This window comes from Brachycentrus maculatus, unplaced genomic scaffold, assembly GCF_059751285.1.
Source record: "Brachycentrus maculatus isolate JH-2025_06_01 unplaced genomic scaffold, ASM5975128v1 h1tg000597l, whole genome shotgun sequence".
Taxonomy (NCBI): Eukaryota; Metazoa; Arthropoda; class Insecta; order Trichoptera; family Brachycentridae; genus Brachycentrus; species Brachycentrus maculatus.
This window is the reverse complement of record NW_028281337.1, coordinates 618,830-644,683: the sequence shown is the minus strand read 5'-3', so window position 1 is coordinate 644,683 and position 25,854 is coordinate 618,830. Positions and strand designations below refer to the sequence as shown.

The following is a 25,854-nucleotide window of genomic DNA, read 5'->3' as shown; positions in this document are numbered from 1 at the left end:
TTTAAAAAATAGTGGCGGTTAAAAATGGGTAGATATTACCACAAAATTACTGTCAAATCAATTAATGAAATGATCAAATATATGTTTTGCCTTAAAAATAATAAAAAAAATTCAATAAGTACAAGTAGTTGATTTCAATTTGTGGTTTAAAACAAATTATTTATTTAAGTTATGCATTTTTTTTAGACAAGTAAATTTTTTTTTGATGTTTTTAAATCGGTTTGATCCATTTTTTGAATTACCTTACTTCCAAGTGACTCTGAAATCTAGCTACGGCTTATACAACACCGCTCATCATGACCCTACTCAGGCTTCAAACTTCAAGTTTTATAGCCTATGCCTACTCGTGAGTGGATTTACTCTTTATGTTTAAAGTTACTATAATTTCATTTTCGGCTACCGTTCTGGAGGTCCCGGGTTCGATTCCCAAGGGGGGTAAAATAAATAAAAGTGATTTTGTCACTTTAATATTACCCTAGACTGGTACCTGAAGCGGAGGGCTGATCACCTTTCTTTCATGTGTAAAATGATCAAGATAACACTGCGTTTATATGATGCAGTGCCCTATGCACCATTGGGGTGCGGATAAGGGTTTTATTATTATTATTATTATAATTTCATATGTAATTCATGAGTGAAAATTCTAGGCAAAAACACTCGCTCGGTTTGATCCAGTTATTTTTGTAATTTTTTGTACATGCGTCTAGATATTTTTACAACTTTGTTTTTAAATGCATTACAATATTTAGGAAATGTATAAATTCATGTTAAAATAAAGCAAGAGTTTAAAGATTGAATATAAAAATGGTAACTTTAGAAAATAATGAGTACTTGAATATAAAAATCTTAATATCAGTATGGCAAGAAGATAAGTTTTTATAATTTGAAAGAATACAATCGTTTGTGGAATTTTATATAAAAAAAAGTTAAATCTGGCTAAAAGTCGTTGAAATTGAAAAGATCAATGTGACATCAAGATGAACTTGGGATTTTTTTGTAAAAACATCATATTTTATACAGTTATTGCGAAACACATGTAAACAAATTTATGTGTGAAAATATTAAATAAATAAACCCATTGATGCTTTTAATACACACATACTACTGTAAAATGTAAACATTCCAAAGAATATAAAAATTATTCAAGGCTATCTGTTTTGATTATATTGACAGAAAAATACAAAATAATAAAAAAAATATTTGTACATACATGATTTCTTCGAATATTAAAAGGAAATAGCACACAGGTTTATGCAAAAATTTATTAAAACGATGAAAAAATAAATAACTATAACATTTTGTGTAATAAGCAGACACAAGGATAATAAAATTCTGCAAAACATGTCACACTCTTCAATTTAAATTGTTACTATGCGAAAGAAAAAGTCCAGTTCTGAAGAATATCAACATCGATTAATACATTATTTGCGGGCGGTTTTTTCATCAACCCTGACACTAACTATATTTAGACAGTCTGCCGCCCAACCTTCAGTATACTAATCACAAGTAACCGCACACCCAATTCCCATCTGTACATGTTTTTTGGCTAATTTTGTGCTCTACCAAAAGTAGCCAAATAGAACGCTTACAAGCATCTCCCGCTCTCTACCAACAGTATGTAAAAGACGCTTTTAAGCGTTTCCCGCAAACAATGTGTTAATAAAGACTGCACTAAACCCTGCTCTTCTTAGTACTGTTTCAGTATTATATACGATAGTATTGGAATTCCTTAAAATTGCACGCGGTGTGGTATTCCTTAAAATTTAATAACAATAATGTTATATTGCTCTGATACTTGAATGCAATTTTGCGACACATTTGGCACATTACGATACATATTGAGATATAAGAATATAAAAAAGAACATGACCTCATTTTACACTCTTTTGTTAAGTGTTAGAACTTATTGGAATATATCCTCGTGTGTTCGGCGGGGTATTATTATACTTAACCACGTTGTAAAAAGGTCAACATACCATGTCTAGCCGATAAAAACATATAAATTCAAGTACATATATCAAAGATTATAACTGATATAAATATTTGCAATGATTTCAACTTAAAAAGCTAATAAGTAAACCTTTTAAAATAAAGAAATAGATTAAAATTAACTGAGCATTGTATATAAAACAAAAAGAAATCAATTACATTAATGTTTAAATAAATATAGACTGAACACTCTCCTCATCATTAATCATTCACTATGTGCAATACCACTTAAAAGTAAGTAAATAATTTTTAAGAGGTATGACACAAAGTGAGTGATGATGAATGATAAGGAGAGTGGTATTGTATTACCATACCACAAGTTAACAATCCTTTTAAAATACAAAATATAATGTTGACCGAACCGACCTGCTTGAAACGACAATAAATGTGGATTATACATTACGTAACAGTCCAATAAATGTGTATTCCAAATGGATAAACATGCTGTGGCACTTTACCGGAGGTACTACATATTACTTAATATAGAATTAAAAAAGCTAAATTTCCATAGCTAACTATTCAGTTTCATTCAAATAATATTCATGACGACAGAGGTAACATTTGAAAACAAAATCACAATCAAAAGAGGTACAGAATGTATTTTTTTATGTAAAAAAAACACAGTTCCCTCTTCATTTGTGCCAATTTAAACTTGTAAACACCAATATTTTTTTGACATCTCAACATAGATAAAGAAGGATGTTTTTCGCAAATACTTTGTGGCACATTTTATTAACTTAGAACTTTGTTTTTAACCACTTTTTATTGGTGCTTTTCGACAAGAACCTTGTCATCATCAGGGATAAACATGTACACGTTAAACCCTGATGATGACAAGGTTCTTGTCGAAACTGGCTAGAGAAGGGTACCAATAAAAAAGTGGTTAAAAACAAAGAACGACAATTTGTTTTTTTGAGAAGTGATTTTGTTATCAAATAAACCCGATCGGGAATAAAACCTGTAGGGGATAAATGCGTTATCCTGATTACTGAGCGAGCGTTCCCATGGGGTCCCAGGCAGGGAGAGTGATGGGCTCTTGATTGAAGACATCTAGGATTTCAGCTGATAAATATTTTTTATCACACACCACCTGTTGAATGATCAAAAATGTAAATACAGGACAGGAATTAAATGGCATTTTAAATCTTTTTATATATCGTAGTCGTACAGGAGAAAGTGACCAACTACCAAAACGTAAAATGTTCAGGAGGGCCATTTAAATCACTTTTGCTCGGCAAGAAAATAAACATTAACACAATTAGTCATTTTTAACAAGTCATTATACTGTACTTCCAAGTTTAAAATCCATTGGGTTTTTTTTCAGGGCAATATTAAGCTAGTAAGATGTCAAATAGTCAATGATCACGTTTTTGTAAAAAAATGCACTTGGTCACTTTCTCCTGTATGACTACGATATGCGTTAATTCGAATGAAATTGTAATTGTACACGAAGAATAAAGACTTTTTTAGATGAAGAATTCTATTTTATAAAATTTTACAAAACTAAAACATAAATTTAATCAATATTTGAGGTGATAACTTTGTGATTTTCCATTTTATAACTTACAAAATGAGTGTTATAAATCAAATTTTGATTGAAATTATAGCATTTCAAATGTACTTCCGAAAAATCTTTAATTTGAGTTAATGAAAATGAGGAGTGTGTTTAAAAAGGTGATGATAAAACATAAATAATTATATAGAATTTTTACTAAATGTTCATACAATATTACCTCATAAACAAATTCGTCAAACCACTCGGCCGTTAAGAGCAAGTACCCTTTCTCTCCCCTCTCTTCTCCCCAAGAATTCTCTACACGGAACTTGGTGGCATTTCCATCTTTCTGCAATAAATCATTTATTATTAGGACATCCTTACATACACACGTGAATAAAATGTATTTTTTTATTTTTCAATTTAATAGTGTTCCGCCCGATAAAGCAGTGTGCGAAAGAGAAAAACCAAGATGGAGTGTCCCGCCGATACAGTAGTGTGCGATAGAGTAAAATCAAGACGGAGTGTTCCGCCGATAAAGCAGTGTGCAACAGAGAAAAACCAAGATAAAGTGTTCCGCCGATAAAGCAGTGTGCGACGAAAGAGTCGTTTCTGTCGCATACTGCTTTATCGGCAGAAGACTATTAAATTAAAATAAAGGAATATATTTCCTTTACGTATGTTAAAAAATTACTCACAAAAATTACAAGAACCTCCCAGCGAAATACACAAATCACTATCATACTATAAAATAGAGCCGCAAAAGATCAAAATCACAGAAACATCAAACAAACTCATACCTCACATGGTCAAAGGAATTTTACGCAGCAAAGTTGTATAACACTGCTTCCATCGTATTACCATTAAGTCATTAAATAACGAAACTATGTATAAAAGACTATTCATAATTGGATAATGGAGGTGAGTAGATTTGAAATAGATGGTATCATTCGGCCATGTCATATTTGATTGGATAGACATGGACAGAATGGATGATAGACACATTACTAATCAAATAATAAAAGATAAAAAAAAAAAAGTATTTTAAAATGTATCCTCCACAAGAAAAAAATTCAGTAAAGACATTATTTTAAATCGTAAACATTATGAGTATGATAATAAAGAAAAATTGTGAAGAATTATTGAAATCATATAAATTTAAAGCAGACTTCCGAAAAGATGGAAAAACAGTCAACATCCCAAGAGCTACACGCGGAGGCACAAACAGATCCCTAGGATCTACAAAAAGAAGAAGAAGACATAAATTTGAAGAATATGTATACTTACATCAATCGAAACAGCTGTGAGCGCCATTGCGTGCGTCATGGCAGACTCTCCATAGATAACTCTGTCGGCTTTGTTTAGTGAGGTTTGTACGTCGGTTCCGAATACAAGCGAGTAGTCATGCCTGTAGAAGAAAAAATAAAATAATAATACAGTGGAACCTCTCATTCATGCAATTCAACCTCCCGAGGATTCCGGCGCCCCGGAAGGCCGCTGACGACCATTCACCGACTATACTCAGCGGAACTTCGAGACGCCGGACTGACCTGGGAGGAAGCCAAGGAGATGGCGCGTGACAGAGTGACTTGGAGACGTCTCGTGTTGGCCATATCCTCCACTTAGGGAGCGAACATGGAAAGAAGAAGAAGAAGAAGAAGGAACCTCTCATAATTCACATAATGAGTTTAAATATATTTTTTGTACTCCAGAGCACATTCTAAAATATCGGTAGGGTGGCGGGCGCCACCTATTTTTAATCATTTTATTTTTTAGTACTGTCAGCAAAGGAGCCACTCACACATACAATATCGCAAACATACCAAAGTATTTAATAAAGCTAGACACTCGGAAAAATAAATAAAAATAATTCACATTTTTAATTAATGTTTATGAAAATTTTCTGTCTCTGTCGAATAGTGGTGGGCATATATGAATCGTTCAAACGGGGTTTGGGAACCTCTGCATTAATGTGTGAAACAAATTCAGGGTAGAAAAAATAAACGGCACATCCGGTAAAACGATTATTCGAGAAACGATAGATTGAGGAGAGGTTCCACTGTATACACAAGATGACGTTGCTAATAGACTTGTCAAGATAGTATGAAGAGGACACTGATATCGCTCACTCCTTTCAAGAACGTCATAAATCAAAAAACTTGACTTTCCAGGAGAACGTTTTTAAAGTTTAAAAATATAACACAATGTATTAAAAATAAATATCTAGCCACTTATTGAACTTTTTACTGTGCAACAGATCTTTTTACGTAAAACCTGAAGGTTCTTTCTCCATTTGGAAAATATTTAGTATATTTAAAAAAATTAAATAAACAATGCCTTTTTTTCAAAATGCAAAAACAACACTTTCTGCCCTGTAGCGGGTAAATATTACGTAAAAAATATGCCTCGTTTGCTGGGTAGTACATTTTTTAGGCATTCCGAAAACATGCACAACTGAAAATTGACGATTTTTTATTTATGACATTCTTGAAAGGAGTAAGCGATATGACTCACATGCGTATGTCCTCGACGCCCATCTTGGGCACGAAGCGCTTGTTGACGTCGCAGCCGAACCAGACGGCCTCGCCGGCCTGGATGGAGCGCGCGGCGGCCTCGCGCAGGCGCGCCACCGCCTGGTTGTTGTACAGCGTGCGCCGCCCGCCCACCACGTTGCCCAGGCAGTCCACCGTGTACAGCCGCCCGAATGGGTGCGCCGCCCGCGGGTCCGTCACCAGGCAGATCTGCGCAACAACACAACCCTCACTATCTATCCACACCTCCTTTGCCAACTGCCATGAGAGGAAGGATCTTCATGATCTACATCAGTGGTTCCCAACCGTGTACCCACAGAAGTGTGCACAGAGCTATTATTAGTTTGCCTTGTCAACTTTTGAATAAAATATAATAGTACAGTAGAGTCCCGCTAATCTGAAAACGCGTAATCCAAATGCCCAGTTAATCAGATACAATTAGTTTTATTATATGACCAAAATACACATTTCTTAAGTAATTAAAGTGTTTTTTTTACTCTAATATTTATTCAATATTACCCTGGACTGGTACCTGAAGCGGAGGGCTAATCACCCTTCCTTCATGTGTTAACGATCATGAAACACTGTGTTTATATGATGCAGTGCCCTGTGCACCATTGGGGTGTGGATAGGGGTTTGAAGAAGAATTAATGCTTAAAGGGAGGTGAAAATAAGTGGATGTTGTCAAATCAATTAAATAACAAATCAAATATTTATCAAACACAGCACATTTTTTTTATTTAATATGTATTTGGATTTAATAGCACTGTAAGTAATGTGCTAAAACGGGAGTTAAAAAGTTATATTTCATATTGGCATGGTAACTTTACACGCTGAGCATCACAGTACGGAGGCAGACAAAATAAATTAATGATAAATTTAATTTTTAATTTGAGCTTTACTTAATAAATACTACTATTTCTTAAAATCCATTGTGCCACATGTTTTAATTCAATGCATTAAAATTAATTTCGTATAATTAATACGAAAAATATATCTTTTAAATAAATAATATTTACTAAGTAAAACTTAAATAAAAAATGGATAGATTTTACCACAAAATGACCGTGAAAAATTTAATATTTTAACAGCCACACTCGACACATTTGAAATGAACTAACCTTATCATCAACATTAAACAGAGGTTTGACATGCTTTTCGTAGAATTCCTGAGGAGTGATTGGTCCGATAGAGTTGTACGCCTTGCTCTTATTATAGTATTCCCAAGTGAAGGTTTCTGGTGGAGTGCCTACGAGAAAGAAATAAAAAAATAAGAGTACATTATGAATTTTTACCATATTTGACAATTTTTTCATAAAATAAATTAATTTAAAAAAAATCACAGATCATCACAAATCAGAAATCACAGACTATCATACATCGTTTTGACAAGCATTCGTCTGAGAGATTGCATTTTGACAGCCTTTAGTCTATTAATAAAATGCAGGATTCAATCGACTAATAAAGGTAGGAGAATACTCGTATATCTGTATTTCTTGAAACTAGCCACTTTGTCCATTGAATAAACTCAAAAAAAGTGGTCTCATATAAGTGTTTTATTTTTTATATTAAAATTATCATGTTATTCCGCAAAGTAAATGCCAAATCAATAAAAAATATGATTTTAACATCTCAACACAGATGAAGAAGAATATAGAAATCTTAGTATTTACAGGGCTTACAAACTGTCATAGACTGGTTAAGTGAACATTCTGTTACATACGTTACACACGTGGTGTAACATTCACCATTCTACCCAAGATTGACACTACTCAATTTTTTTTACCCTGACTTCCATATTCTTCTTCATCCCCGTTGAAATGTAAAAATGTACTCCTAAGTAGAGAATTATGAACAAGGATCTGAACACACCCAATAAATGATGTGAATAATTCAATTGATGGTAATTTAAGGAGTAAAATCAGTCTGAAAAATGAAGCGGTTAGCTTCGAGTAGACATTATAATTAAGTTATAATAAAATATTTGTAGTGATTTTAAAAAGAAAGCTATCTTCTTCTTTCTGTGCCACTTCTAACGAAGATCGGCGATCATCATGGCTATCTTCAATTTTGATGCTGCAGCTCGGAACAGAGATTTGGTGCTTCTGCCAAACCATTGCCGTAGGTTTTTCAGCCATGATGTCCTTCGGCGTCCTTGAGTTCTTCGCCCCTCAATCTTTCTTTATATGATTAGGTGGAGAAGACGATATTTTTCATTTCTCATGACGTATCCGAGTACATCAGCTTTCTCTGCTTGATGGTTGGTAGGAGTTCTTTATTGGTGATGATCCGTCGGAGAACCTCTAGGTCGGTGACCCGATCACGCCATGAAACTCGCAGGATCTTGCGATAGAGATCCATTTCATATGCGTCTATTCGGTTTTCTAGTGCCTGTGTGAGTGTCCATCCCTCCATTCCATAGAGAGCAATGGGGAAGACTAATAAAGCTATATTTTAATTATAAAGTGAAAAAAAAACTTACTGAGACAAATGGCTACAATTTTAAAGATGGCCGTCATTTGCGTTTCGATAACAGCTTGGGTGTCGGATTCAGAGGCGCCGCCCGCAACTAAATCCCTGAGATCCCTGGCAAAATGACGCAACTGCAATGAGATACTTTCTGTAAGCGTTGTTTTGCATTTTATAAGCGGGCGTTTGGAAATATTGACGATCAATATACCTTGGATTTAAGTATGGCATTCATGTGGTGGCTGTCTTCGCAGCTGAATGACTCGGGGAAACATTTCTTGGGAATTAATCCGTGCTTGTTGATCAGGTTTACCAGCATGTCCCACTGACCGCCATCGCATGTGGGATCCTAAAAAATTAACCATATGTTTGGGTTTTATTTACACAATAATAGGTCAATGTAAGGCTGAGATAAGCATTATCGATAAAATTAAGAAAGGTGTGATGAGATGGTTTGGACATGTGGAACGTATGAGTGAAGAAAGAACGGTTAAACAAATTTATGAGGCAAATGTAGTTGGAAATAGAAGCAGAGGAAGACCGAGGAAAACTTGGCACAATCAGGTAGGTCAAATACTTGAAAGCGGCCGGGTCAGGGGTCGTAATAATCGTCGGGTATGTATGAGGAGATGCATGAATGTAGAAGAGGCGAAGAATGTTTGCAAAGACAGAGTGGTGTGGCGTTCTATTCTCTCTGCCTATCCACAATATGAAATTAAGTTTTATTATATTTATAAGAATTCAGAATTGAAACAGAGAACAAAAAAAACAAAATATTTGTGGTTTCGGATAATGATAGAGGATCAACTCACGGCGCCCCTCTTTACTTTCTACGGCGCGCCAGGGCGCCGCGGCGCACACTTTGGGAACTCCTGCGCTAACCATTACACCACAGAGGCGGACAGGTTAAGTTAAAAAACTAAACCTTATATAAATAAATAAAAAATTAGGCAGTTATCGAAGAGTTTTTAATAAATTCCAATAAAAAAGTATCAAGTGGCAACTGGCGAGTTCAGTTGGGTTGTTAATATTATATAACGATACGGTTGGCGCGATACGACTCATACGCCGTCTGCGAACATTGTTTGTTCAAAAGCATTAGTCTTAATTCGTCACATTTTGACCAAATTCAGTCTACTTTCACGTTTCAACCTTCTTTTGCCAACTCCGTGCATCACTACCATGCATTAAGGGAAGTGTATCACGGGGTTAAATAAGATGAAACTCACGTGTAAAAGAAATGTGACTAATCTTCCGTCAACTTCTTCCCCTCTCCGCGCCGTTTCCACAATGCTGTTCAGCCAATAGTGGCACCTCTCTATTTTATCCCAGAAGAACAGATATCTGTAAACCAATTTCAACACATGTTTTATCAAGAATGTTGTCGAACAATTTTACAAGCAACTTGCAAGAAGGGATTTATGGAGTAGCATAAACTGATATGAAAGCGAGGATGTTTTTGTATATAGTGACATGAGCAAGTTCTAAGTATTATTTTTTTTTAAAAACCGAATTATTTGTGTTCTTATTTTTTACAAAAATACTTCAATTTCATACTATTTCTGTAAAAATAATATGGATAGACTAAACTAGACAGAAACCGTGTACTAAGCTTTGAGAATAGGTGTTTGCGTAGAATTTTAGACGTGCGGTGGTTTGACTTTGTGAGGAATGAAGAGATAAGGCGTAGGACGCAGCAAATCTTGGTCACAACTGTCGTCAAGAAAAGGCGATTCAGTTGGCTTGGCCATGTACTCCGCATGCCTCCTGAGAGTCTTAATCAAGCTTGCCTCTTTTACAAGGCATCAGGTTCGCGCCGCCCGGGACGACCACTGCTGACAATTCGTCGGCAGTTCTCCTCAGAACTTAGGGATGCGGATCTGACTTGGGAGGATGCAAGGGAGCTGGCAGCCGACAGAACAGCCTGGAAACAGTTTGTGGACTCCATATGCTCCACCTAGGGAGCGGATATGGTTTAATTAATTAACTAGACAGAAATAGAATATAACACTATACGATGTATGCATTTTCAAATCACCTTCAAATGCCATTTACAATAGTTATCTGATAAAATGCAAGGTATTATTCTTTACACGGTGGATGTTTTTCAACATTACTATGATTAAGATAAGAGTACTATATAAGTATGATAATATATAATAGAAAGATAAGTAAAATGGATAACTATTCCTTGTCCGCCTCCATAGTGTAGTGGTTAGCGCGCTAGGCTACCATGCTGGAGGTCCCAGGTTCGATTCCTAAGAGAGTCAAAATAAATATTAGTAATTTTTCAGTCTAATATTTATTTAATATGACCCTGGTTTATTTATTTATTTAATATGACCCTGCTTTATTTATTTATTTAATATAATGGTACCTGAAGCGGAAGGCTGATCACCTTTCCTTCGTGTATTTAATGATCAAGATATCACTGCTTCTATATGATGCAGTGCCCTATGCACCATTGGGTGCGGATTGGGCATGGTGGCCTAGCGCGCTAACCACTACACTATGGAGGTGGACTAATATAGTAACTCCCCCATAATGTTGATATAGGTACTGCATTATTAGAGGGAACGTTATAAGGGATTAAAGTTTTAAATTGGTTTTTACATTTCAACCAGCAAAAATGATTGAAATGAGTCATTATTATATTAATACAATTTAAAATATCCTCTATAATGTTCTCTATGATAACGCGGTACTCTCCTCTATAATGTTCTCTATGATAACGCGGTACTTATCTCAACGTTATAGGGTGCTTTACTGTACAGTATCTACTCAATGAATTAGGGCCACGCAGAATTTCGCGCAATTTCTCAATTCAAACAGGAATAACTCAGAGAAAACCTTGAATAAAACAACATTGAATTTTATTTACACAAGAACACTTTATTACGCTTAAATTATGCATATATTTTCATATAAATATAGTTAGTATTTATTATTTCCACCTTTGGCAGAAATAACTGCCTCAATTCTTTTTGGCATACTTAAAATGCACTGTTTTATCGTGTTTTTTATTTCTTCGTCTTCTGACCTAATTTTTTGAATTTTTTTTTTAGACAGTCTACTGTCGGATTTGGGAATGAGTATACCTTATTTTTTAACATGCTCCATACGTTTTCTATAGGATTAAGGTCCGGAGAATTTCCAGGCCAGGGGAGCAAAGGCAGATTTTTGTTAGACAAAATTTTTATTATTGATTTAGCCCGGTGGCAAGGTGCCCCATCCTGCATGAAGGTGTATGGACCTTCTGTTGGGTCGAGTGTATGGTAGAAGGGCAATAAAATTCGTTCGAGGACCTGCTTATAGGAATTTTGGTTCATTGTTCCTTCCACGAAAAACAACGGCCCAGGTAAATTGTTAATAATACATGACCATATCATTGTTGCAGGGGGGTGTTTGATAACTTTAACCACACAGGCCTCATTGTAACGTTCCATTGGTGTTCTCCTGACGAATCGACGGCTCTCTGTCACGGCTTCTAACCGGCACTCATCACTAAAGATGACCTGAAAAATAATGAAAATTTAAGTTTAATTCAAATATATAAGTTTATTGACTAAAATGATATGTTGAAAATTCAATTTAAATAAATACCTTTTTCCAATCATCTACCGAGTAATTTCGATGTAGCCTGGCCCATTTTAATCGATCCGCTTTCATTCGTGGTGTCAATTTTGGTACTTTTACAGGGCGCCTGCATTTCAGATTTACTTCGTAAAGACGTCGCCTCAGTGTTGATACCGATATATTTATACCCTCTTCTTCCAATTTTATTTTTAATGTTTTTGCTGATGCACTTCGGTTTTCTAAGGCACTTTGAACGATTTTTTGATCAGTCCTCGGTGTTGTTTTTCTAATCTTACGACAGTTCTTTCGCTGATTGCTGGTGGCGGGTGACTGATTTTTTATTGATTTTGAAATTTTGTCCACTGTTTGACGAGAAACGTTTTCTTTTTTTGAAATTTCTCTATTAGATAGTATTCCTAATTTCAGTAGCACTATAACGCTAGACTTTTTTTCCTCAGAAATGTCTTTACTTTTTCCCATTTTGTCCTTTTCAAAAAAAACACTTGTGTTTACAAAAAAAAATTATACTTTATGAACTAAAATTAAAAATTAAGTTTTTTTCACAAGACACGATAACTATATAACCTCTCTGAACAAAACAACAATCAGAACTCAAGAAACTTCACTAATAAATGAGATAGGGCTTTTTTTTGAACTTTCAACTATCTGTCTACCTGTGCTAATTAGGGACCTTTCTCAGAAAAAGGGTTTAAAATTTTGTAAACGCTTAAATAATCCAGGTATATTTTACATATTATTGAAGGTAATATACATGATATTAGATGTCAATAAAAAACTTAAAGTATTTATGTAAAATAAATGTAATAATCCAAAAGATTTCAGAGTATTCAAAAAAATAATGGGTGGCCCTAATTCATTGAGTAGATACTGTATTACCCTGGACTAGTACCTGAAGCGCAGAACTCATCACCTTGGCTTCATATATAAAAAATTATCAAATCAACATTGCATCAATTTGCTGCAGTGCCTTAAGCACCATCGGGTGTGGTAAAATGTTATTTGACTTGAATATTTATATTAGCATAGCCATATATCGTTATCCACCTAGAAGTCTGTTTTTTCTCAGCATTTCTTCTCCATGTTATAATGGATAAATTTAAATGTTGTGTTTCTCTCTCTCGCTGCTCGCTGATAGTGATAATTTTTATCAGTGTATGCTTCATTTTCATTAATTGATTCGGCAGTCACTTTGTGGTGGTAAAATCTATCCATTTTTAATTAGTAAATACCAAGTTTTACTTAGTAAATACCAATATTTCTTAAAATCTACTGTGACACGTCGGCTGTCCAAACTCAAAACACAGTAAGGGACATTTTTTTGTAGTAGGCTTTCTTTTGCATTTTTGGACTGAGTAGATTCTACTTAGTCCAAAAATGCAAAAAAACGTACTACAAAAAAATTATCCCTCACTGTGTTTTAAGTTTGGACAGCCGACGTGTTTCAATGCATTCAGCATCATTTTCAAACACCGTATGACACAAAAGGATGCAAAATGCATCGAAACACGTGTCACAGTAGATTTTAAAAAATAATGGTATTTACTAAGTAAAACGTTAATTAAAAATGTATTCTTTATTGTTATTGTAAGTATTTTTATTAATATTGTTAAAGGCACAGGCCCAACCAACCATCAAGCAGAGAAAGCTGATGTACTTCGGACACGTCATGAGAAATTAAAAATATCCTCTTCTCCACATAATCATACAAGGAAAGATTGAGGGGCGAAGAACTCAAGGACGCCCAAGGACATCATGGCTGAAAAACCTACGGCAATGGTTTGGCAGAAGCACCAAATCTCTGTTCCGAGCTGCAGCATCAAAATTGAAGATAGCCATGATGATCGCCGATCTTCGTTAGAAGTGGCACAGAAAGAAGAAGAAGAAAGGCATTAGCCGTAAATAAAATAAAATAATAATAAAGCGAAATAGGATGAATGAATAGGGCATACATACCCCTGCGAGAATTCAAACTCCTCGATGTTGAGCTGCTTCATGAAGGGCAGTCTGATGACATTGAGGGCCGAGAAGATCCAACACCTGCCGCTGCTTTTCTGATTCGTAGTCGGCTTTCCTTCAGTTTCCACCTACAAAACGATTCGGGAGATCAAATCAACTTTTGAAAGATATCTCGGCAAGAATGAAAAAGTTTTATTGGGATTTCCTAATATAACTATAATGCCTACTCAAGTTTTTTATTTTTTTTATTTCAAAACATATTACATACATAAATCATATATACATATAATATTCCCGATGGGTAATTTCTATTTCTCATTTTGGGACATGGGATTAAGGTTAACAAGACTGGAACACAAATAATAAAGCAACAAAAAAGATTTTTTTTAAACAACCAAAACTAATACTAATACATGGCAAAATATAAAAACAATAAACAGGTAAAATAAATAGGCACAAGAAGCATATTTAAAAGAAATAAATGAGAAAACACAAGGTAAGAAACATATTTAAAATAAACAAATGAGAAAATATAACATAAGGTAAAAACAAAATAAGAAAATATGACTAAACACTACATATATATCTTTCCATAAAGTACCCTCTCAGATCATTTATTTTGGATCCCCGAATGGGTTTTATTTTATATATATTTATATATTAGTGGGATCTTTTTTTTATTTATATTTTATTCATATTTTTTCATATTTGAATTTGTCATGTTTGTATAATGCAAAAGAATTTAAAATAAATAAAAAAATATCACATTACATATGAATACATTTTAAAATATTGAATGTAGCAAGAAATGTCAACAACCATATATATTTTAACATACCCTAAGCTAGTTCATGAAATGGTTTATCGGAGCAGTACACATCTCGTTAGCACCCGCACAAATGTGTTGGTCAAAAGCCAAACAGGTGAGAGTACAAAGATAAGTAAAGTCTACCCTAAGCTAGTTCATGAAATGGTTTATCGGAGCAGTACACATCTCGTTAGCACCCGCACAAATGTGTTGGTCAAAAGCCAAACAGGTGAGAGTACAAAGATAAGTAAAGTCTACCCTAAACTAGTTCATGAAATGGTTTATCGGAGCAGTACATATCTCATTGGCACAAATGTGTTGGTCAAAAGCCAAACGGGTGAGAGTACAAAGTAAAGTAAAGTTACCTTATGTGTGTAGACATGTTGGATGTTCTCAACAGTTTTCCTGTTGAGACAGACTTCGAAAGGATCTACGCGGGAGCAGATATTTTGCGCGAGGATGTTCTTCGGATCCTGTTCAAACTCCTTCTTCAGCTGCGAGAGCTTCTCTAGTGATAGCGGAACTAAAAAAAAAGTTAAATGTCAATAATAAAATAAATTTAAAATATTTCATATTTTGACATCTCATCAAAGATGAAGAAGAATATGGAAGTCTGGGCATTTACGGGGCTGACTTCCATATTCTTCTTCATCTTTGATGAGATGTCAAAAAATGATATGAAAATAACTCCTGTAATTGGAGATAATCCAGATTTCGTGAACAAGTATTTGGACACACTCAAAATGTTGTAAGTTTAAAATAATTTTGGGTAATTCATAAAAGACCATTTTGTCTGTCTCTGTAGTGCAGCAGTTAGGACATTTGAATTCCCAGATTCGATCACTAGCGGGGTCAAAATAATCACATAAATAAATAAATATAAGTAATTTTTTTCTCAACATAGATGAAGAAGAAAATGGAGGTCAAGGTATTTCGAGGGCTCATGACTTGTCATACATTTATCTTTTTTTTTTAAAAACCTGCAAATTCTTTATTTTAAAGGTTTGTCTGCAGGTAGGATAGTAAGGAAAAGGAAGGTAGAAGTGAAAAATACATTACAAATAAAGAGACCAACTGAAAATAATAATATTTAAAAAAATTATGATTTTTAAAATTATTTTTATAAATTTTTTATTAGAGGAAGACCGAGGAAAACTTGGCATGATCTCAAATAATTGAAAGCGGTCAGGTTAGGAGTCGGAATAATCAGCAGGAATGTATGAGAAGATGCATGAATGTGGAAAAGGCGAAGATTGTTTGCTTAGACAGATTGGTGTTGCATTCCATTCTCTCTGCCTTCCCTTGTGGAAGCAACGTTATGGTTAGTTAATCATAATAATTTAACCTTCCTTTTGGGATCTAACCAATAAACACATAACTTTTCAAACCCTTTTCCGCACCCCAATGGTGCATAGGGCACTGCATTATACAAACACATTATCTTGATCAGCCCTTCGCTTCAGGTACCAGTCCAGGGTAATATTGAATAAATATTAGAGTGAAAAATCACTTATATTCATTTGACCCCCCCTGGGAATCGAACCCGGGACCTCCAGAACGGTAGCCGAGCTGACCATTGCACTACGGAGATGGACAAAACACATATGGATATGTAAACCGGTAGAATGAGTGTATTATGCATAGATTAAGATGACCAATGAATTTACAATTTTTGATCTCTGATCAGGAGTACAGTATCTGCAGGAGGTGTCAGGCTAGTATCATTATTAATTTTAAACACTAGGATACTATATTATTGTAAATTAAAAACATGAAGGAAGGGCTTTAAATTTGCACAATCATCGCAAACTGACATATCTCGAAAATTTACAAGTCAGAAATATATTTTTCAAAATACTCTCATAATTTATATTGGTTCATTATTAAAAAATAAAAAGTGAAATAAACTCAGATGATAGTTTACTTTGGCTTATCGCTCACTCCTTTCAAGAACGTCATAAATCAAAAAACTTGATTTTTCAGGAGAACGTTTTTAAAGTTTAAAAATATAATACAATGTATTAAAAATAAATATCAAGCCACTTATTGAACTTTTTACTGTGCAACAGATCTTTTAAGGTATAACCTGAAGGTTTTTTCTCCATTAGAAAAATATTTAGTACATTAATATAAATAATAAAACAATACCTTTTCTTCAAAATACAAAAACAACACTATCTGCCCTGCAGCGGGTAAATATTATGTTAAAAATATGCCGCTTTTGCTGGGATATAGTACATTTTTTGGGCATTCCGAAAACACGCACAACTGATAATTGACGATTTTTGATTTATGACGTTCTTGAAAGGAGTGAGCGTTATGTTATAAAATACGATGATTTTTTTCATAGATAACGTGATACTCATAAGAATTTTTGCAGGTAATCATTTTTGATAGAGCAATTTTTAAAAAATAAAAATAATAAAATTTCAGTTCATAAAAACAAATGGCAAGTTATATTGAAATTAATTATATGTTAATTATGATATTTTTCTAAAACGTTAATGTAGGTAGTTTTTTTTCTAGACAATTTTTTTGAAAATAAGCAACAATAAAATTTGATAACCGAAATTGTCTTTTGATTAGTTTGATTAATGATGGCTTAAGGTTTGTTTATATTAAACATTAAATAAAACAAAACCAGGTCTTGTGACCTAATTTAAGTTTTTTTAAATAACGGCAAACTGCGATAAAATCCCGTTACGAAAACAGATGATATGCCGTTGACAGAACAAAAATAGGTTACGATAAGAATGACAAGCTGATTTTAAACATTCGAACGGATTTATTTATAGCAAATTAAAATACCTTTGCTTGTATACATGTAAAATAAAGATTTTTGTACATTCTTACCTGCAGCCATGGCAGGTAGCGATCAGCAAAAACCGAGATAAATTAAAAATTTCGATTACGAGCGCCACACAAACACAGTCAAAGAGAGCAAAACTTGCGCGCTCACCCAGCTCAAACAAACATTCAAAGATCGAGAATATCAGGCAGCATAAATAAACATCACAGTGTAATGTTTTATAAAGCGATAAATTGAAAAGCAAACGCAATCACACGTTAGATTTTACGAAGCAAAATCAATCGCACGAAATCCAATTCAAATGAAAACTGAAATACTAATATAAAATAAAATCGGATGAAATCAAATTTCATTTGTCATCACAAAAAATGAGCGGCTACATCACTGATTGCCAACAAATAAGCGATCAAAACTAGATAGGTACTGATTTCAAAATTTATTTATTGTAGCCACTCGTCGTTTACAGGATTTACAGCAAAGATTATACTACAAGAGTGTGCTTATTCATGTGACTATGGCTGTAAGTGGAGAGTTTTTATGAACTTTAGGGCCTTTACACCAGGAAAGTTCTAACAATAATATTATGTCAGTCCTAAAATGATTTAAAAGGTGCCATTAAAATGGCCTCAAAATCAAAACGATAATATTTGTGAATAACTATAGCGTTGAGTAATTTTTATTGGGAAACGATTTTTGAAGAGGGTGTATTCGCTTTATGTCAGGAAAAGTTTACATAGCATTTATATCTATATCGAATGCAGAATGAGAATTTGAAATAAAAGTTTATGTATTCGAACTGTGGAAACCGAAAATTTACGATTATCTAGTAAAATAGCTAACGCTTAGATATTTTGGATGAGAAAATAAAATGTGTACCTATTTTTAAAAGGGTTATATATTTTCAAAGAGGGTATCAGATTGCTTGGCTCTAAATTGAACATCTGGCAACATCCATACATACTTAACGAATTCCTACTGACAGAAAAGAAACCCGCGTACTTTGAAATGAATGGAATGTATTATTAATTAAAATCTACTTTAAACACTTTTAGCGGACTTATTGGATATCACGGAGATGAAATTGATCAAATCGATATCTAAGATTTTTGTTTCAGCTGGATATCACGTTCTAAATAACGATTTCCGGGAACATTATCACCAATTTGAATGTAATCAATATTTCTGACAAGACATTCGTTGACATTCGAGGCGGGGGATCGTTGACATTCGGGGACGGATCGTCTTTCCAAGTTGATAGTTCAAATAAGAGTTGTGTCTTATTTTAATAATTAGCAATATAAAATGGCTGAAGGGACTTACGAGCATGCTTGCATGCGGGCTGAGTTGCTGGGATTAGAAAAACCGAACAAAGATGACTTTGTGAGGATCCAACCCGCTGCTTTGATAGAACAAGAGAAAATTGAGGCCGCACAATTCGAGGTACAGTATTTTATTTCTTACATTAAAAGCAGTTTTATAATTTATTAATATAATGTATTTACAGTACAGAATTTTTTTGATAAATAACGCACCGTGATTTTTACGTAAATTGACATTTTAAAATTAAAATTTTAAGTAAATTAATTATTTTTTTTATTTTGTTTATTTATTTTTCATCACACACTTCATAACAAATAACAATTTACAGCACAATTTATAATTTTTACTGTCCACATTTTAATATGATTTAATCAATGCAGATTGAATAGTTTATTTTATATTGTCCTAATTTGCAGTTTTTTTTTCTCCTGTCTCTATCTCCTCTTATATCATTTATTTATTGTAATTACAATGTATTTTGTTTGTTAGAGCCAAAATCACTCTTAAACAAAGGAGGCTTTCAAAAATTCAATGATGATTAATAAAACCTAATCTCCCTTTTTCCTTTTTTTTAAAACATAAATTGTATACATTTATTTAAATCACAATTTTAAACATATTCTTTAAAAAAATGCAGACACACCAAGCCACCTTGGTGGAGCTCTTTTTGAATACATTTTTCATTGTTTTTAACCATTTTAACCTAATATACACACAAAAAAGAGAAAAAATTTAGCATATAAACTTTTTTACAATTTTCATAGAATTAACTCTTGACCCATTCCTTTATTTTTTCTTTTTCCATATTTTATTTTGACCTCTAACATCCGTCGGCAACAAATTAAAAATATTCGGAACGATATATTGCAGTGTTCGATTCCCATATTAATTGTTAATTCCTGGGACTATCAAACCTTTGTTATGTGTAAATCGTGTATCATGGTTATGTACTAAAAGATTTCGATATTTTTGTCTAGTTTGTTGTTCAATGCCTTCCTTATTATCATCAATTTGTAATTTACTTAAATATTTAATAAAATATAAAGTAGTTACATAACTAATACAGTATTAATTTTGTAATTTATGTTTTTTTTAAATGTTCAAGTACTATCTACCCTCTGATTGCAAACAGCTATTTTAGGTATCAAACGTTTTGACCAATATCACTAGTCTGTTTTTGGTGGGTTGGAAGATATTGCTTTTTAGCAATAAGTCCCCCAATGTACATATTATTTTCTGTACAAAAAAATTAAATAAATAAATAAAATAAAACCAATTTACAGTAATAATTTTATTGTTTTTTTTCTTTGTTCTAGGATATCTCATTACAAAATGATGATTTAAATAAGGTGTCAGGGGGCCTAACTGAGTTAAATACTATTTTGTCTGGAACTCAAAGAAGGCTGAATAGACTAAAGGTAATCTCTCATTTTTTAGATTGCATATTTATTTTTTCCAAAACTTGTTTGGTAATTATAAAATTACCACAATTTTTTTTTGGTCCAAATCTTTGTTTATAAATGATTTATAAAAAAATTCCCAGAATTTGTTAAAAAATTAAAAATACAAGATTATTCATCAAAATCCATATTGTCCCCTTCAAAGTACTCCCCATCGACTGCAACGCACTTATGCCAGCGCTTGATCCAATCCTCGAAACATTTTTTTAATCAGTTTGCGGTATGGCCATCAGAGCCATCTTCGATTTTTCCATGATCTCATCTCGGGTGCTGTATGTAACGCATTTTGCGGAGCGATTTCTTGAGTCGACCGAATAGAAAAAGGCGCAGGGAGCCAAATCAGGTGAATTTGGTGGTTGTTGGATGGTATTCCTTCCGTTTTTAGCCAAATGGTCACGGATAACGTAGGTATTGTCCGACAGTGCGTTATCATGGTGCAAGATCCACGAGTTGTTTGCCCAAAAAATCGGTCTTTTTTGGCAAATTTCTTCACGCAAATGTCTCATAACACCCAAATAATACTCCTTGTTGACGGTCTGGATTTGTAGAAGGAATTCATGATACACAACACCTTTGTAATCCATGAAAACTGTGAGCATCACCTTTTTTTTCAACTGAAAACGACGTGTTTTTTTTTGGTTGCGGCTCATTCGATGCACGTTATTCACTCGCTTGGTGTCTGGATTGCGTGTCATACTCATAAATCCATGTTTCATCTCCAGTTATGATCCGTTTGATGAATGTTGGGTCCTTGGGTTTTATTTATGATAGTGGTTGATAGCGGAGACAACCCAGATTTGTGAAGTATTTGAACACTCAAAATGTTGCAGTTTAAAAAAAAAAAAGGTAAATGCATATATTATTTACCTTGTTTATTATGAACAAGGTGTATAGATCATTTAGTGGATTTTTGTTTCTTCTAACTAATTCAATATGTTTTATTTGAATCTGTGTTGGGAACATTAGGGATAATCTAGTGTGGGCTAATCGGGAACTTCTCAGCATTTGCTCATTGCTGGGAGGAAACCACGTAAAACTCCTTAGGAGAAGGCGGACTGTTAACTGTCATAAGCAGATCTTCCGTTCCGCTAGAAGAGGGTTCGGCATTTTGCATCCTAGCTTGTTTTATTTTATCAATGTCCTTCACTATTTTTATCATGTATGATACCACCTCTCGTGACAGTTCCTTATGAACTATCACGGATCCGATGTCGGATAGGTTCTCACCTAGGCTCCTGCAACGCGCCTTTAGCTGTTGCAGTTAAAAATAAACTATTTCCGGGTTTCCAGGGTGTCTGCGGCAGCCTGACGGACCTTCTCCGCAACAAGCTCGGGGGCTCTAAGGACAATATGTCCTACTCCACGGATCCGAGCTACATCCCCACCGACAGTCCACATTCGACTCCATCTAAGGCGCAGAGCTCCATCAACCACGCTCTTGATGATCTAGATACCATGAGAGAGAACCAGAGGACCGCGCTTAGTAAGGACATCAATCAGCATGTCGCCTCGCAGGTCGATAAACTGGATTCTTTACTGATGAAGGCCGACAATGCCCAGTACTCCATGCAGCACCAAAATAAGCAGATGAAGAGATATCTCGATAAGTAAACTTGTATACATAAGGTTAAATGTCTGATTTTGCTGATAGAATTTTTCTGGGTTATATTATTAAATCAAAAAATATATATAACATCTCAGTTTTACTAGGTACATACTACTTTTTATTAAAAATCTACTGTGACATGCATTCAACATTGTATGTTATAACATCGTTTGGAAGGATGTAAATACCTTCATGCTGTTAACAATTAACACATCGTCATCGGGCAGTTTTTCAACAACCCCTAATTATACTCGGACAGTCTGCCGCCCGACCCTCAGTATACTAATCACAAGTAACAGCAAACCCAATTCCAATATGTACAATGATTTATGGCATCTCTCACGCTCTATCATGTAAAATAGAACGCTTATAAGTGTCTCCCGCTTTCTACCAACAGTATGTAGTAGACGCTTGTAAGCGTTTCTCGCAAACAATGTGTTAAGATATCACTGATATCTCAACATAGATGAGGAAGAATATGGAGTTCTGGGTAATGACAGGGCTTACAACCATTATCTATATTGAGATGCCAAAAATGTATTTTTATTTTGATTGTCTTTTATCCTTATTTGACTTGATTTGAACAGATCCAATAAATATTGTCGGACTAACAAATAATAATGTGAAAATGAGTCATGAAATAAAAATGCCACTCTTTTTTCCTAAATCTCACAACCCAGATAACGACATTTCTGTATTCTATTGTATCAAAGATAAACCAAATTGTAGCTATGTATTATATATCGCTCACTCCTTTCAAGAACGTCATAAATCAAAAATTGTCAATTTTCAGTTGTGCATGTTTTTGGAATGCCCAGAAAATGTACTATATCCCAGCAAAAGTGGCATATTTTTTACTTAACATTTACCCGCTACAGGGCAGAAAGTGTTGTTTTTGCATTTTGAAGAAAAGGTATTGTTTAATTATTTTTTTAAACATACTAAATATTTTTCCAATGGAGAAAAAACCTTCAGGTTTTACCTAAAAAGATCTGTTACGCAGTAAAAAGTTCAATAAGTGGCTTGATATTTATTTTTAATACATTGTATTATATTTTACTTTAAAAGCGCTCTCCTGAAAAATCAAGTTTTTTTATTTATGACGTTCTTGAAAGGAGTGAGCGATATGATTTAATTATTACATTATAATTTTAAATTATCTATAATTTATATATGAAGCAATAACTTTGTGATTTTCCCTTTTATAATTAAAATTTACCTTTGTTTTAAAATCACTATAATGATTTTAGAACAAAGTTATATTTCAAAAATTAAATAATCTATTTTATTTTAAATTTGCAATTTTCTTATGTGAGTGTTGTGACTTCCTAAATTAAATATTAAATTATTCATAATGATATACTGCTGCGTAACAAAGTCCCTTACCACGTTGAAATCCATATATGCTGAAAGTTCAAAGTGGTAAGGAATTTTATATTCATAAAAATATAGAGTTCTCCTTTTAATAAATAAAAATATACATTTATGTAGTGAAATTAGAAATGTTTATAATTGTATATGTAACAATTGCATTTTTGTACTTTGTTTAGTAGTGATATGTGCATAGTCTGTGTTTGAGAAAATGAATCTATGGTGTTTAGTTTTATTGGAGACTGGAAAATATACTTTGATATTTTATGATGGGAGAGAAATGCAATGTAGTAATAGAGTGATGCCTCCATTGCAAGAAGTGGTGTCGGAAGAAATCGAATCTCCTGGCATAATATACACGAGTGGACAGGAGAATGATTGAGGAGTTGTTTCCAGCTATATGTCATTTCATTTTTCATTCAAACCCTTATCCGCACCTCAATGGTGCATAGGGCACTGCATCATATAAACGCAGTGTTATCTTGATCATTAACATGAAGGAAAGGTTCAAAGCCCTCCGCTTCAGATACCAGTCCAGGGTAATATTGAATAAATATTAGAGTGAAAAAATCACTTATATTTATTTGACCCTCCTTGGGAATCAAACTCGGGACCTCCAGTACGGTAGCCGAGCGTGCTGACCATTACACTACGGAGGCGGACAAATATGTCAGAGAAAAGCAAATGAATACATAAGAGCCAGACCCCCAGGAAGACCACGTAAATGGTGGAAAAACAGCTGGTCATCCACCTCCCGGGAACGGACTCTGAGAACAACAGGACACAGTCCTAGCTAAAGAAGAAAAATTAGAAGAATCCTGGCTTAAGAACAAGTAATTCCTAATCTTTAGCATGGAGTGGTAGAATAAAAGAAAACAAAAATAGTAGAGGGAAGATTTAAGGACATATCCTGCAATATGGCGACCTTATCACTAACATAACAGGGAGGAATTTAGAATCCAAGAGAGAATGAGGATGAGAAGTTACATGGAAACCTGACTTTAAACAAAAAGTAGTAATTAAATGCACCAATAATTGTCCAGTTCTCACATTTACGAGGATAACATAGTCTTTTATTTATTTAAAAGTGCAAATTACTGACGGCTGTTTTTATATAAAATTTATATAGTTACAATAACACGTTTACAAATTAAAATTAAATTTTTTCACTGTTATTTAAAAAAATATATTTGCTTGTCCAAATTCATGCGAATGGTTGATACATTTTGGATGGATATCACCAGTCATCAGATTCATGCAGTAGATTTGTATTAGATGCATTCTAATTATCTTGTAATTTTACACTCATTTATGTCTAAGTGTTGGGTCATATCCCAAGCTTTCAAGCATAGATATGAATGTTACAATCTTTATTTATTGTTTCGGCATTAACTTAGTGGTAAGACATGTTACAATGATTAAAGAAAACACTTGTTTTTTACCACTTGAGTTTTATTATAGACTACATGTTTCAGAAGTTAAACTTCCATCATTCAGGTCTGTATAATAACTAAAATATAAAATATAAAATTGTTCTATAAATAAGGAGAAGGGAAAGTAAGGGGAAGGGGTTGGTCAAGGGGCGGAGTTTGAAAACAAAAGAAAAATGGAAAGCAAAGGTGAAGAATTTTGAAACAATAAATTAATATTTTTTTGAAATACTATTTTACAGAATTTTGAAACAATAAAATAATATTTTTTTGAAATACTATTTTTCAAAATTCTTCACCTTTGCTTTCCATTTTTCCTTTGTTTTCAAACTCCGCCCCTTGACTAACCCCTTCCCCTTACTTTCCCCTCTCCTTATTAATAGAACAATTTTAAATTTTATATTTTAGTTATTATACAGACCTGAATGATGGAAGTTTAACTTCTGAAACATGTAGTCTATAATAAAACTCAAGTGGTAAAAAACAAGTGTTTTCTTTAATCATTGTAATGTTAATAATAATAATAAAGCCCTTATCCGCACCCCAATGGTGCATAGGGCACTGTGTCATATTAACGCAGTGTTATCTTGATCGTTTACACATGAAGGAAAGGTGATCAGCCCTCCGCTTCAGGTACCAGTCCAGGGTAATATAGAATAAATATTACAGTGAAAAAATCACTAATATTTATTTTACCCCCCTTGGAATCGAACCCGGGACCTCCAGAACGGTAGCCGAGCGTGCTGACCATTACACTACGGAGGCGGATGTAATGTTACAATCAATAAAAAAAGCAATAATTGACGATATATATTATAAATAGTTTCCGTGATAGGTTCTCATAATGTATAATCAGTGATGTGCTGCTATTGGTTGCTAAAATAATTTGGGTTCGGAGAGGTGATTGTTAAAACACACTAAGGACGTGTATTTTTTGCGCCTGCGGAGCGCTGGCTACTGAATTTGATAATTGTGTACATATAGTTAAGACCTTAACAAAGAGATTGATATTT

General features: G+C 33.8%; 2 protein-coding genes across 2 annotated transcripts; one reads left to right on the top strand and one right to left on the bottom strand.

Annotated features, from left to right (window-relative positions):
• Positions 1-1,550: 1,550 nt before the first annotated feature.
• On the bottom strand, positions 1,551-18,022 carry LOC148301179 (bleomycin hydrolase-like). Its single transcript, XM_088273695.1, has 11 exons — positions 17,699-18,022; positions 15,211-15,368; positions 14,035-14,165; positions 9,714-9,828; positions 8,696-8,833; positions 8,498-8,618; positions 7,137-7,264; positions 5,999-6,225; positions 4,772-4,892; positions 3,723-3,833; positions 1,551-3,079 (listed from the first exon to the last, which is right to left on the bottom strand). Exons 1-11 carry the CDS (start codon positions 17,706-17,708, stop codon positions 2,975-2,977), a joined length of 1,365 nt encoding a protein of 454 aa, XP_088129821.1. The 5' UTR covers positions 17,709-18,022; the 3' UTR covers positions 1,551-2,974.
• Positions 18,023-18,905: 883 nt separating this feature from the next.
• On the top strand, positions 18,906-24,946 carry LOC148301178 (uncharacterized). Its single transcript, XM_088273694.1, has 3 exons — positions 18,906-19,094; positions 20,291-20,392; positions 21,725-24,946. Exons 1-3 carry the CDS (start codon positions 18,957-18,959, stop codon positions 22,043-22,045), a joined length of 561 nt encoding a protein of 186 aa, XP_088129820.1. The 5' UTR covers positions 18,906-18,956; the 3' UTR covers positions 22,046-24,946.
• Positions 24,947-25,854: the final 908 nt, after the last annotated feature.